A 13,446-nucleotide genomic window follows, 5' to 3' on the forward strand; every position below is an offset into this window, starting at 1 on the left:
GACAACATCACTAATAATTAAGACTAACAAGCTATGGACATTACAAAGCTTTGAGAGAATAGAAACCAAAAGGAAGGTACCAAACCAAAACTTTAATCCAATCAACCAAGCAAAGTTCTTCCACAAGAGACATGTGAGTTTTGGAACTCCAATCTTTAAATCTATCCAATTACGGATCATATCTTTAGCTTTGACACTAGCTTTATCACGCTCAAATCGATTATTCGGATTCACAATATTGATTAATCTCACCACTTGTGAATGAAACAATTGTTGACAGAAAAGAGGAGTTTGATTTACCACATCTCTAGTAAGATTCTTACTCCAAAACACATTTCCTCCGTCCAAGCTTCTTTGAGACATTTCATCAAATACCTTGAGCACAAACTTAAAACAACCTAAATCTAATAATAACAACACCCAACAAAACAAACCAAACAAGAAAAAATAGAACACACAACAAAACAAACTATTACATGAAAACACACATATAAAATCCGGGCTTCCTTATCTTCCGGCGGAGGCGGCTCCGGTGGAGGCCAGCAATAACACACATACAGGTTTTACAAATCAATTAGCTTTTCATTTTGAATCAATGTAATTTTATTGTGTCTTCTTTATTTTAATCCATTTAACTTTATTCAGTATAGATTTATATTTTTGTAAATATTCTCCACAAAAAAGATATCCCGTCATATAATATTGTTTTGTAATTGGAATATATATCAAACTATACCAAAAAAAAAAAGAAGTAGAAAGAATAAGATGATATAATAAAGGATGTAAATTTATATTTAAACAACCGCTCCGAGTTTTTAGAAACAACAACTATATAGTATATACATCGTGCTTTTGAAGAAACCCTGCAACTTCTCTGACATAAAAAACCCTAATATTGTATTTTTAATATGAAGAGAAAACAGGAAGGAAATTGTGCTGTGGGAATAGACCTTGGCACAACGTATTCATGTGTTGCAGTATGGCAAGAAGAACATCACCGAGTTGAGATCATTCACAATGATCAAGGCAATAGAACTACTCCTTCTTTTGTTGCTTTCACAGAAACTCAGAGATTGATCGGTGATGCTGCTAAGAATCAAGCTGCTGCCAACCCTCAAAACACCGTCTTTGGTAATTTCTACTCTTTTTCACTTTTAAAACCTTGAAACCCTATTACTAATTATTTATAACAAGTTTATTAATCTAGTTAGAATTTTCATATTAGTTTAGGCACCAACCGAGCAATCAAACCTTATTCATAGGTTTATTTTTTCAGATGCTAAGAGGTTAATCGGTAGAAAGTTTAGTGATCCTACTGTTCAAGATGATATACTTTTATGGCCATTCAAAGTAGTTGCTGGTGTTGACGACAGACCCATGATTATGGTTAATTACAAGGATCTGGAAAAGAAACTATATGCCGAAGAAGTATCATCTATGGTACTCACCAAAATGCGAGAGATTGCTGAGACATATTTAGAATCAAAAGTTAAAAATGCAGTTGTTACTGTGCCAGCTTATTTTAATGATTCTCAAAGAAAAGCAACTATAGATGCCGGTGTTATTGCTGGCCTCAATGTTATGAGGGTAATGAATGAACCTATTGCTGCAGCTGTTGCATATGGCCTTGACAAGAGAACTAACTTTGATGGAGAAAGAAATATTTTAGTCTTCGATCTTGGTGGTGGAACGTTTGATGTGTCTTTACTAACCATTAAGGGTAATGTGTTCAAAGTTAAGGCAACAGCTGGAAACACTCACCTTGGAGGAGAAGACTTTGATAATAGAATGGTGAAATACTTTGTAGAAGAGTTCAACAGAAAGAACAAAGTGGATATTAGTGGAAATCCGAAAGCTTTGAGGAGGTTGAGAACTGCTTGTGAGAGGGCAAAAAGGTCACTTTCTTTCCTCGTTACCGCCACTATTGAAGTAGATTCTTTATTTCAAGGCATTGACTTTTCTTCATCAATCAATAGAGCCAAATTTGAGGAAATGAATATGGACCTTTTTAATGATTGTATGAAGATTGTTGGAAGTTGTCTAATGGATGCTAAGATGGACAAGAGCAGGATAGATGATGTTGTACTTGTTGGCGGGTCTTCTAGGATTCCTAAAGTACAGCAGCTATTACAGGAGTTTTTCAATGGAAAGGAGTTGTGCAAAAGCATTAATCCTGATGAGGCTGTGGCTTACGGAGCAGCTGTTCAGGCTGCTATGTTGAGTGTAGACATTAAGAATGTTCCAAAGTTGGAGCCGCAGAATAATTTACAATTGGTCCTGCACAATGTTCCACAGTTGGTGCTGCAGGATGTTACACCTTTGTCTCTTGGTATATCTGAATTAGGAGATATCATGAATGTGATGATTGCTAGGAACACTTGCATTCCTATCAACCAGACAAAACCATTTGTTACAACTGTAGATAACCAATTCAGTACTTTGTTTAAAGTTTATGAGGGTGAGAGGACAAGAGCCAGTGACAACAATTTGCTTGCTTCTTTTACTTTTTCTGGCATTCCCCCAGGTCCTCGCGGCAGCCATCTCTCAAATGTTTGTTTTGCTATTGATGAAAATGGTATTTTGACTGTTTTAGCTAATAACAATGCTGCTGGAATTTCTAAGGCGATTACAATAACCAATCACAAAGATAGATTGTCAAGTGAGGAAATTAAAAAATTAATTCAAGAAGCTGAGAATTACCAAATTGAAGACAAGAAATTCCTACGGAAGGCCAATACACTAAATGCATTGGATAACTACATTTACAAAATGAGAACTGCTTTAAAGAAAGAGGATATTGATACAAAGCTCTCCTCAGAAGAAATTGAGAAGATCAAATCTACAATCGTGGTTACAACATATTTGGTTGATGAGAGTAACCATGTGGTTGAAATAGATGATTTGGAGCACCATCTAAAGGAGCTTAAAACTAGCATGGAACACATTATTGCCAAGACTATTTAGCTTTTTATTTTATTTTTCCTAATTAAGATTTTAAGTATTGTCTTGCTGTTTAGTTAAAACAGTTATGTTAAATTTCTGGTGGAGATATGTTATATAAACGATTCCTTCCAACTTCAGTGTGCTTAAACCATTATGAATATATGTTTCTTTGAGCCTTGTCCGAGATTTTAATATGCTGCATAATCACTTGGTAGATTTCCTTTGCTTGATTTCAGAATACCAGAATTTATATCTGGTTTCATGCCTAAAGTTGTTTCCATTGTGATCAAGTCTTCTATATTAAAAACTCATTCAAGGGTCCTTTTTTTATTCTTCTGAATTTGCAGATAATGACAACTCCTTATACTAGTGAAGAAGATGTGATACCTTAAGCAAAGTTGCTCTATGAAAATTAATTAATTTTGAAATGTTGAAACTTGAAAGTCTATTAGTGAGGTGATAATGCAAAGAAGCCTAAAGATATAATGATAATTGACAAGGACCACAAACAGCAAATGTTAATTTTCCATTACAGCAGTGAGCAGTCACACTTATCTATAAGTCTTATGATATAAGTTATGATTTATTTTCCTAACATTAATGGAAGCAATCACATGAGAAGAAAGAAGCCACTCAAGAAAATTGTAAAAGATCTCATGAGAATCAACTTTGCATATGAGACAAGGTCTCCCACATAGCTAACAAATGTTATACTTGTCAAAAAGATAAACATCAAATGGAGAATTAATTACTTAAACCTCAACCGGGCATATCCTAAATATGTTTACCCCTTACACATCATCTACGAGTCTAGACTCTATTCATTTGAATTTATCACAACTACAAAAGGATATATAACAACGTTCACGTTATCACGGCCGAAAAATCCACCGTGGTAGAATCTATTAAGGGCCTGTTTGTTTCAACTTTAAAAAAATGAATTTTTTCTTTGTATTTTTGAAAATAGATTTTCTAAAATTGTTTTTCAAAATATTACAAGTTTTTTTATATTTGTTTTTTCTAAAATGAAACACAAATTTTGACATCCTATAACATAAATATACATTATTGAAGACCAAAACTTAGTCAAAATCGGAATTTTTTAAAAAAGTTGTATTTCAAAAATGATTATTATGAAAATCTATTTGAAATAGCTTCAAAATTAAGTAATTTTTTAAAATTTTGATATCAATTTTTTTTCTTCATAAATAGATGAAATACCTAAAATCACATTTTAAGAATAACTATTCAAACAAAATTTTTATTTAACGCTTTTATAAAAAATTTCTTTGTAAATTTTTTTTCTTCACAAAATTATGTTACACTATAAAAATCATTTTTAAAAAAAGCCAAAACAAACGGGTCCTAAATTAGATATTTTTTAAGCCACTTTTCACCACAGTTGGAAGTTCCAACCGTGACAAAAGGTGGCTGATACCACGAAATTGTATCGCATATTAAGCTTATTTAACATGAATTAGTTCTCCGTTTTTATCGATTATATTGCTTCACGCTGATATTTTTACTATGTTTTCAGGTATTTGCATCTAACCAAGCTTGCATGTAGAGATATGAAGGAATGTGGCCAAATAGCACACTTCTGCTATCGCGGAAGTGTCTGCAGAATTTCCCATGACAGAAGGTTGTGTCGTCCGACACAACTCCCTATTACGACCGACACAACTCCCTATTACGACCGACACACAATTAAAATATGTGCCCCACGTCACACACACCTATCACGAACGACACAAGTGTTATAACAATTGAAACAGAATAGTCCACGAACAATTGAAATAGAAGCCCACTCGTTTGACAATTTCTTCACACAATTCAAGTGGTGCTCCCTAGATTTTAGGAAGACTTAGGTCATAGCATTGGTGGTTATAAAAGGAGCATTTACTGAAGCCTCAAAGTTCTCTCTTCGCTCCCGGTTACCTTGCAATTTCTGTTTACTGCACTTTTCTACTTTCTCTGCTATTGTAATCGAAGAAGAAGTTTGTACGTGTATTGAAGAGTATTCGATACTTGAAGATTATTCCAGTTTATTAATTAAATTCCAGGTTTCTATTTACATGCTTTATTTACTCTGTTATTTGATTGCCATGATTGAACCTATGTTTCTATATTGTTTCTGCATGCTCGTAACAAATAATATGTCTAGCTAAATTTCCAACACTGGTATGTAGGGTCACTGAACCGAAAGGTCCGATAACGATTTGGCATAAAAATTAATTAAACATTTTTTTGGTCTTGATTTCTAAAACTAATACCAAATTATTTTGTTACGAGAGTAAATTACAAACTAAGGTCTAAAATCAACACAACGAGAGTTTAAGGTTTTTACCGGACAGTAGTCATCAAACATCAACTCTAAATACAGCGAGAGCGCTTTAGAGTTGATTATATTTTATTTGATTTTCAAAAAGTATTTTCAGTCTTTAAATGATTTAGCGAGAGCAAACTTTAGAGCTTCTAGTATAATCTAAATCAATAAACACGAGAGTGTGAGATAAGGGTTTTTAATTCAAATAATTTATTCTGAAAAGTACCTTTATATCTAATTTATGCCAATGACTTGTTGAGCCCTGAAGTCTAACTATTACATATCGGTACCCTAATATCCTATTATCTAATTAAGATTACATTTAATTTGTATCTCCCTAAAACCAAGAAATCGATAGCTTTAGCTAACTTAGTAATATAAGATCGTACTATATAGATCCTCAGTCTCTGTGGGATCGATATCTTTTAAAATTAAACGACTTGACTGTGCACTTGCAGTCAGTATCCCGATAGACTTATAAAGTCCCGATCAAATTTTTGGCGCCGTTGTCGGGGACTAATTAGTCATTTAGTGCGATTTCTCTATTGCACCATATATACTAGAGCAACAAAACCTTATTTTTTTTTGTCGGTTGTATGCCAAATACTCGCTCACAAGGCGAAGCTCTAGAACAACTGACAAGCGAACCTGAACGTCTTCTTAGCGTAAGACGAGCAATCAGGAATTACAGTCTAAACCACGCGATTCCTTTTCCTAAACCCGAATTCAAGTCTGATTCTGAATCCATCTCCGAATCAGAATCCGAGCCTAAATTTGAACCAGAATCCAAACTAGAAGTAGACATGGCCGAAGGACCACAAAACCGTCCACTTAGAGATTACGCTGCTCCATCACAACAAGAGTCTCACAAGAGCATTGCTGCTCCTGCAATCAACCGAAACGATTTCGAGTTGAAACCGTCATTGATATCAGCTATTCAACAACACTAAATTTGTGGAAATCCTACCGAGGATTCTAACGAACCCTTGACAAATTTTGTTTTCTTCTAATTATTGCTTCTGTATTTTTCCATGTTTTCTTCTCTAAGTTGGAAAGATCTTTTGGTTGACTAGATCCCTCGAGCTGTTGAATGATTACATCTCTTTGTCTTTTCAAAGTTCTTTTCCCTTCTTTGATATTTCTTACACTCTTTCTCGTGCGTAATTTGATGTAATGATGTGTACATTGTATGTTGTTGCTTCCTAATGGAATTGTGTCATTGATGTTAATATTGTTGTTGTTGTTGTTCTCCATTACTGTTGTTCTTGTTGTTGCTGTAGTTGTTCTTTATTACTATTGTTCTTGTTGTTGTTGTTGTTGTTCTTTATTACTATTGTTCTTATTGTTATTTCTCACCATTACTGTTGTTGTTGTTTTATTGTTAAGAACATTTATTTATTACCTCGGTTCTTCAAAACTCCGAGTGTTAATATTGGGCACATCATCCAGTTTCGAAATTAAATAAAAATGTTGATGTTGGAAATCATACCCACGTGTAGTTAACTTTACCCCTCGGTGTTTTAATATCCGAGATGATAAGGGGTAGCTTTTTATGACGCCCTTTCGTTACCTCGCTTTCGTAGCCGAGGTCAAACACATTTCGCGTCCGACATTAGATGTTTTTCTGTAGTAGTGACTCTATTTCTCCACTAAATTAAGCTCGAAAATATTATTTCTTCCATAAAAAATTCAAAAATATCATTTCTTTCATAAACAAATTTTAGAACTCCATCATCAGTACTTCTCCAACTTCAATGAGACAAGGAAAGTATGGATTCAAGTTAGCAATATTAGTTGTTGTTGTTCTTTTTTGGTTATTGTTGTTGTTCTTGTTCTTGTTTTTCTTGTTGTTATTATTGTTGTTATTGTTGTTGTTGTTGTTAGTATTGTTGTATTTGTTGTTGTTCTTGTTGATGGTGTTCTTATTCTTCTTCTTCTTCTTCTCCTCCTCCTTCTTCTTGCTAGTGTTGTTGTTCTACTGGTGCATTTTTTATTTTATTAAAAGACATACAACAATGATTGTTTAATACAACCGTGGTTGTATGTAGCAGACTATCCTACCACAGGTAGTAGATCGTGATTGTAAATAATTCACTTGCAACTACACCCTACCTAACAACGGTTGTTCAACTGTTGTTATAAATCTTTCACAACCGTTGTTATATTTTTTTAGAAGTAGTGATTGTTGGTCTTACCGAAATCCGATAAAACTTCCCTTCAACTTGAGAGGCACCTTTCTATCACATACAATCCTTGAAGCCCTCCTTCATTTCAACCATGCAGTTTAAATTTGATGGTTTACATCCTCGTCTCTTTCTCCATTTTTTTGTATTATAGATCCAAGATATTTACACTGTGTGACTTGTTGAATAATATGGTCTCCAACTTTCGCCTCTAGGTTAGAAACACTTCTCCTTTTGCTAAACTTACATTCTATATATTTCGTCTTACTTCTGCTTAGGAGAAAACCATGTGTTTCTAAAGCTCTCCTCCAAGTCTCCAACCTCTCTTTTAAATTCTCATTCGACTCTCCCAATAGGACTATATCATATGAAAAAATCATGTATCTCGGTGCTAGCTCTTGGATATGCTCTGTGAGTACATCCAAAATTAACATAAGCAAGTAGGGGCTTAAGGTAAAACCTTGGTGAAAACCTATTGTAATGGGGAAATCATCTGTCTCTCCACCTTGTGTTCGTAGTCTAGTTGATACCCCTTCATTTATATCATGGATAGTTCGAATATATACAATCCTAACCCTTTTCTTCTCTAAGACTTTCCACAAAATCTCTCTAGGCACTCTATCATATGCTTTCCACAAGTCTTTTTGGTTCATTCGATATCACTCCATCACCCGTCGTAGAAGATATATTGCTTCCATGGTCGACCTCTCAAGCATAAAACCAAATTGATTCTCATTGACTTGAGTCTCTTTTCTTAGTATTCGTTCAATCATTCTTTCTAATAACTTCATGGTAAGTCTCATAAGCTTAATGTTCCTATAATTTGCACAATTTTGCCGTATTCTTATAGATTTGAACTAAAGTGATTCATCTCCTTTCATTCGACATTTGCTTTGCCCTCAAAATTTTGTTGAAGAATTTAGTGAGCCACTCAATACCTCTATCTCCAAAAACTTTCCACACTTTCATATAGGTATGTTGCCTAGTCCAACCGAATAGAAAGAAAAATAAAAGATTTGTGGATTTTTTTTAGTTTTATTTATATTGGGTTGAAGTCATTGAGTTTCAATTTAATCAGATAAGTAAGTTCGAAATTTTCTTAAGTTGACATGCTGAATTTTTGTTAAATATTGATGAAGACTTTAATGGTTAACATAACTTAGTAATATTAATTTATTCGACTAAATTTTGTAATTTATAAATAAAAAATAATATATCTAAAATAAAAAATATAAAGGTTAAAAAAACAATGTGTCATCGTCACATCATAAAAAATGTTATAAATTTTACTGAAGGAACAAAATTTATAAATCTTCATAAAATAGGAAAAATTTGTATTTTTTCCCCAATGTTTTAGATTTCTCAAAATGACAGGCGCAAATTAGATTATGTTATTAGCAATATAAAATTATTTCTTGTGTGGCATGTAATAGGCATCAAGCACTACAAAAAATAAGCTGTGTAGCGATGTGATTCCCATGCCACAAAATGGAATATTACGTCACAACACATAATTAGCGACATGGACATATATGTCGCTTGGAAGAGCGTGTCAACTTGGTTGTGTCATGATTCTCACGTCACTAAATAGTGACATGGAAATCACGTCGAAACGTCATGATTCTCACGTTTACATTTACATGATTTCTTATGATTTTTGGAGTTAACATCAAATTGTTGAAATAGTGACTGCAAAAATGTGATGTCTCCCGATGCAAGTAATGTGCACATATTGATCCTTCAACTCTAGCTTTATTTTTCACTGATCGCTTAGAATCACTCATAAACCTTTCAAATGGATACATCCACCTATAATGAACAGGTCCTCCAAGATAAGCTTCGTATGCAAGATGCAATGTTCCATGGAGTCAAAAAAACCATGTGAAAATATTTGTTCCAATTTACAGAGAATGACTGGAATATTTTGGTCCAACTTAATGATGTCATCCACTCTTAAAGTTGACGCACAAATATCTCTAAAAAATTGACTAATTTCAGTTAGTGGATTAAGCACATGTTTGGATAGATAACCGAACGCAATTGGTAGCAATTGTTACATAAATATGTGGCAATCATGACTTTTCATACCATGCAACTTCCCAGTGTTAGCGTCGGCACACCTTGCTAAATTTGAAGAATACCCGTAAGGCATCCTCAATTCTTTTAACCATCTACAAACTGCTTTAGCCTCTTGTGAAGTCAGAGTGTAACTAAACTTGGGTTTTAATAATTTTCCATTTGGTTGAGGCTTCAACTCCAACTCTTTTCGATTACACCACTTGTCCATGTCCTGTCTAGCCTTCTCATTATCTTTTGTTTTGTCTTTAACATCCATCGCCGTGTTAAATACTGTTGCACCCCAAAATTTGCCAACTTAATTTTACTTCTAACTGGCTTATGTTTCTCATTCATCTTCATACTTCCATAGGTCATGTACATAACCTTGCATTCATTCAGGAATTAATTCAAGAAATGGGATCAAAGGTCTTATGGTGAACTCATTGTCTTTTGCAAGTTTGCTTCAACAAAAGTTCTCCTGGAACGTGGGTTAGGGTTAATTTCCCTATTCCGTGTGACAATAAATAGGTCAAAGGAATAATAGAATGAAGTTTGTTTATTCGTCTAATTGTCATGAAAAAGAAGGCGGTTTCTGGCATTTAATCAGATGACTTTCATGGTTCATTAATTAAATAACCAAATGAAATTTATGGCTTAGAGTTTATCTCTCTAAATAATTAGTGAGAGATTGGTTTATTGAACTTATCTCATGGTTTGATAGTCAGATGTTCAAAGAGATGATTCGTTCTTTAAAGATTTAATTCATCCGTTATGGCTTGGTAATTCAGTGGCGTCTCGCAAGCAACTCTTGGTGCAAATTGAAACAAGCTTTGAGAGTCAAAATTGAGTATATGAAAAAGTGAAAGCATACTTGAATTTGAGAAAAAAAAAGAACTTTATGAAATATTCAAGGGATCGCACTTTGACTTTGTTTCAACCACTAACTGCACCTTAAATTCATTCAAAGATAGAAGATCCATTTCAAAATCCAATACAAGGACATTACACAAAAGTGGAAAAGACATGGAAAATTACATTCAAAGAATGGATGCAAACTTCTCATTATTTGAATAAGTCTATACAATGTCAAACTTTTACTTATAAGTATACCATTCAAGACCCAAATACATTGTAAAATTGAATTTACAAAAGAATACACTCTTGACATAATTTAATCAGAGTTTGACTTTGCCCTTTGACCTCTGTCCGAAACTTCCATAGACTTCTTAAACCTCTTCACCTGTACGACTTCTGCTCCCACTTGTACTTTGTTATCTCCAAATTTCTAGGCCTGCATAATCAAAACAAACTCAGTCAGTTACCAAGGCACCCACATAATCCAATTCAATGTCTCACTAATTTTATTTATTGAAGACACTACAGCATTCCAAAAATTCAGAACAACAAAAACAAAAGGTAATTCATACCATTCAAAACAGTCCCTTATTCAGCCCCACCTACATATACATTTACCAAACAATTCAAACATCAATTCAAAGCCTGCATAGTCATAAACATCACCCAAAATCACTGCAAATAAACCTGTCCAAACATAACCCTTCGAAACCATTTTTTTCTCTAATCCTGACTAAATTCTAACCATTGATTCAGCATAACCCCTAGCCTATTTCTAACAGCCACCAAAAAGTTAGTTATAACAACTAACTACCTCCTAACTACCCTTTTTCCAATAACAGAACCTATAACAGCAAACTAACTCAAACAGAAATCAGTTACAAAATACTAACTGAATGTAACAGAAAAAACCTAGGGTCTCTAACCAACCTAACAATCTACAACTGAATCCAAACAGAAAAATCAGAGAGGGAACTCACCTCTATAAATCAGAATTTGGCTTCAGTTCTTGAGCTCCCTCTTCAACATTCTTCACTCTTCAATTCAACCATTCTTCCAATTTCTCAGCCTCCACCATTTTTCTGATTCACTCACCTTCAAATTCCATTTCTTATTCTCCCCATTCTTCTTTATCTCCACACTCCAACCACTCTCATCAACCTCTCCACCATTTTTCATCTTCTTCATCATTGATCTTCCTTTCTTCTCTTTGAACCATCTTCTTCCATCTCTTCGATCACGCCATTCATCATCTGGACCATTCCTTCTTCACCATTGTTCACATACACTCAACCTCCTTCGATCTCCATTTCCTCCCCTTTCAATTTGTTCCATTCTTCAGCTTCTTCTCTGCAATCATCATCAATCATCTTCATCTCTTCTCTCTTGCTCACCTTCTTCACAATTTTCTTTGATTCTCTCAATCTCCAATCACACTCTTCAATCCTCTCTTCATATCTCATAACAGAAGATCAAAAAAAAAAGCTCACAATTCTCTTCATTGGTGTTCTTCACTATCGTCTCAACAACATCATAATCCGCATAATCCATCTCCTTCCATCAATATTCGTCAATCAGCTGCAACACCTTTAACCTGCAATCACGTTCATCAACCTCTGCATTACAACAACAGAACACAACAATAGTTCACAAGCAGAGAGACGAAGCAAAAAAAAAGAAGAGAGGAGGAAGAAGCGAAGGAACGAGGTGGAATAGAAGGAGATTAAGTTAGAGTGTGGTTACCTGAAGATTATCCGAAATTCTTCGTTCGTCCTCTAAATCTTCACTAAGTTCATACATCGCCACATTCTTCGTCGTCAACACAACGATTTCAGCATCTTCACCGCAATGTTACAGGACGAACGAGTCGACAGCATTGCAAAACGGCCATAGCTTCAATCCGTTCATCATTGTTCGCCCTCACTCGATCTTCGACGTCATCGCCTCAGCATCACGTAGAGTTCGCCAAAAAGGGAAGAAGAAGGATCGATAATCAAACTCGTTTGTGAAATACTTTATCTCTGGATTTCTTGTCGTCGAACCAAGAGTGAAGAAGTACCAGACTTGTTTCCGATTGAGATGAGTGAAGATCGGAGGAATCTCCGCCGCCGTGTTGCCATGAGGGAGAAAGAGAAGACGAGCTTGCAAGTCCGATAGCCACAAGTAACCCTAAATTCCCCTTTTCAATTTTATTGCTTAATTATATTTTACTTAAAGTCTGGTATTAATCTGATAACATCTAATCTTGCTAATTAATGTATTAATGTAACATAAGTATGGACTTAATTAACAATAATTGAATCAATAATAAAATCTGAATCAATTTCAAATTGGATGTTGATAATGTTGGGCCAGCGAATCGTAACTCACACCCCCAGGTGGCCCATACCACGTTTTTGGCATTCTGAACAAAATAAAAACTATGTTGGGCCAATACACCGGGTCCAGCGCCTGCTAATCACACCCTTTATTTCAGTTTACACCCCTTGTTTCCATTTTGTTCAATTAGTATAATTCAGGTTCTAATTAGATTTTTTTACCATTCCTTTGAGTAAATAAAATGCTAATTTTCTTCCTTTTAATTTTAGACCTTAGTGCTAATTTTTGACATATAATGTTCATAAAAATATATTAGTTTTTAGGCTATTTGTTTTTAGTCTTTTTACTTGATTTAGAATCCAATTCCTCTCATAAAAATCAATATAAAAAATAGGGGTATTTTACTTCATTTTTGTACTATATTTTGACTTGTTACTTCATGCTTGTGTGTAATTTTGCACCTTAGTATCATTCTCAATTTTGTTTCTAATTGTGACTTTAATTTCCATGTATTCTTTTATTCCTAACTTTAGGGAGAAACCATGATAACATTAGGATCTAGAAATTCCCATTTTAACACTTAGGCTGGTTGTTAGGCTAGTTTCTCATTTCTTTTCCTTTTCAACTTTAAAACACTTAACAGATACTTGATTTAAATTCCCTTAAAAGATACCAAGAAAACACCTAAAAAATGACTAATAAATGCTTGACTAATGAAAAAGGGAATGGACACACTCGTATCCCTTGTTTAAGGGAACCACC

General features: G+C 34.3%; 1 protein-coding gene and 1 long non-coding RNA gene across 3 annotated transcripts; one reads left to right on the plus strand and one right to left on the minus strand.

Moving 5' to 3' along the window:
• Nucleotides 1–863: 863 nt before the first annotated feature.
• LOC131595313 (heat shock 70 kDa protein 18-like) lies at nucleotides 864–3,090 on the plus strand. Its single transcript, XM_058867634.1, has 2 exons — nucleotides 864–1,131; nucleotides 1,277–3,090. The coding sequence occupies exons 1-2, from the start codon at nucleotides 909–911 to the stop codon at nucleotides 2,962–2,964; spliced, it is 1,911 nt and encodes a 636-aa protein (XP_058723617.1). The 5' UTR covers nucleotides 864–908; the 3' UTR covers nucleotides 2,965–3,090.
• A 6,999-nt stretch (nucleotides 3,091–10,089) lies between these two features.
• On the minus strand, nucleotides 10,090–12,570 carry LOC131599788 (uncharacterized). Of its 2 annotated transcripts, none has more exons than XR_009282922.1 (3): nucleotides 12,109–12,570; nucleotides 10,938–11,981; nucleotides 10,090–10,801 (listed from the first exon to the last, which is right to left on the minus strand). It is a non-coding gene; the product is annotated as an uncharacterized LOC131599788 (long non-coding RNA). The 2 variants fall into 2 exon arrangements; XR_009282921.1 differs by having other exon boundaries at nucleotides 10,091–10,801; nucleotides 11,346–11,981.
• Nucleotides 12,571–13,446: the final 876 nt, after the last annotated feature.

This window comes from Vicia villosa, linkage group LG4 (assembly GCF_029867415.1).
Source record: "Vicia villosa cultivar HV-30 ecotype Madison, WI linkage group LG4, Vvil1.0, whole genome shotgun sequence".
Lineage (NCBI taxonomy): Eukaryota > Viridiplantae > Streptophyta > Magnoliopsida > Fabales > Fabaceae > Vicia > Vicia villosa.

Excerpts from the sequence above, each read along its gene's own strand:
- LOC131595313 (XM_058867634.1), top strand. The coding sequence starts at position 909 with ATGAAGAGAAAACAGGAAGGAAATTGTGCTGTGGGAATAGACCTTGGC. Across the intron at positions 1,132-1,276 it reads CCCTCAAAACACCGTCTTTG|ATGCTAAGAGGTTAATCGGT; the intron begins GTAATTTCTACT and ends TTATTTTTTCAG.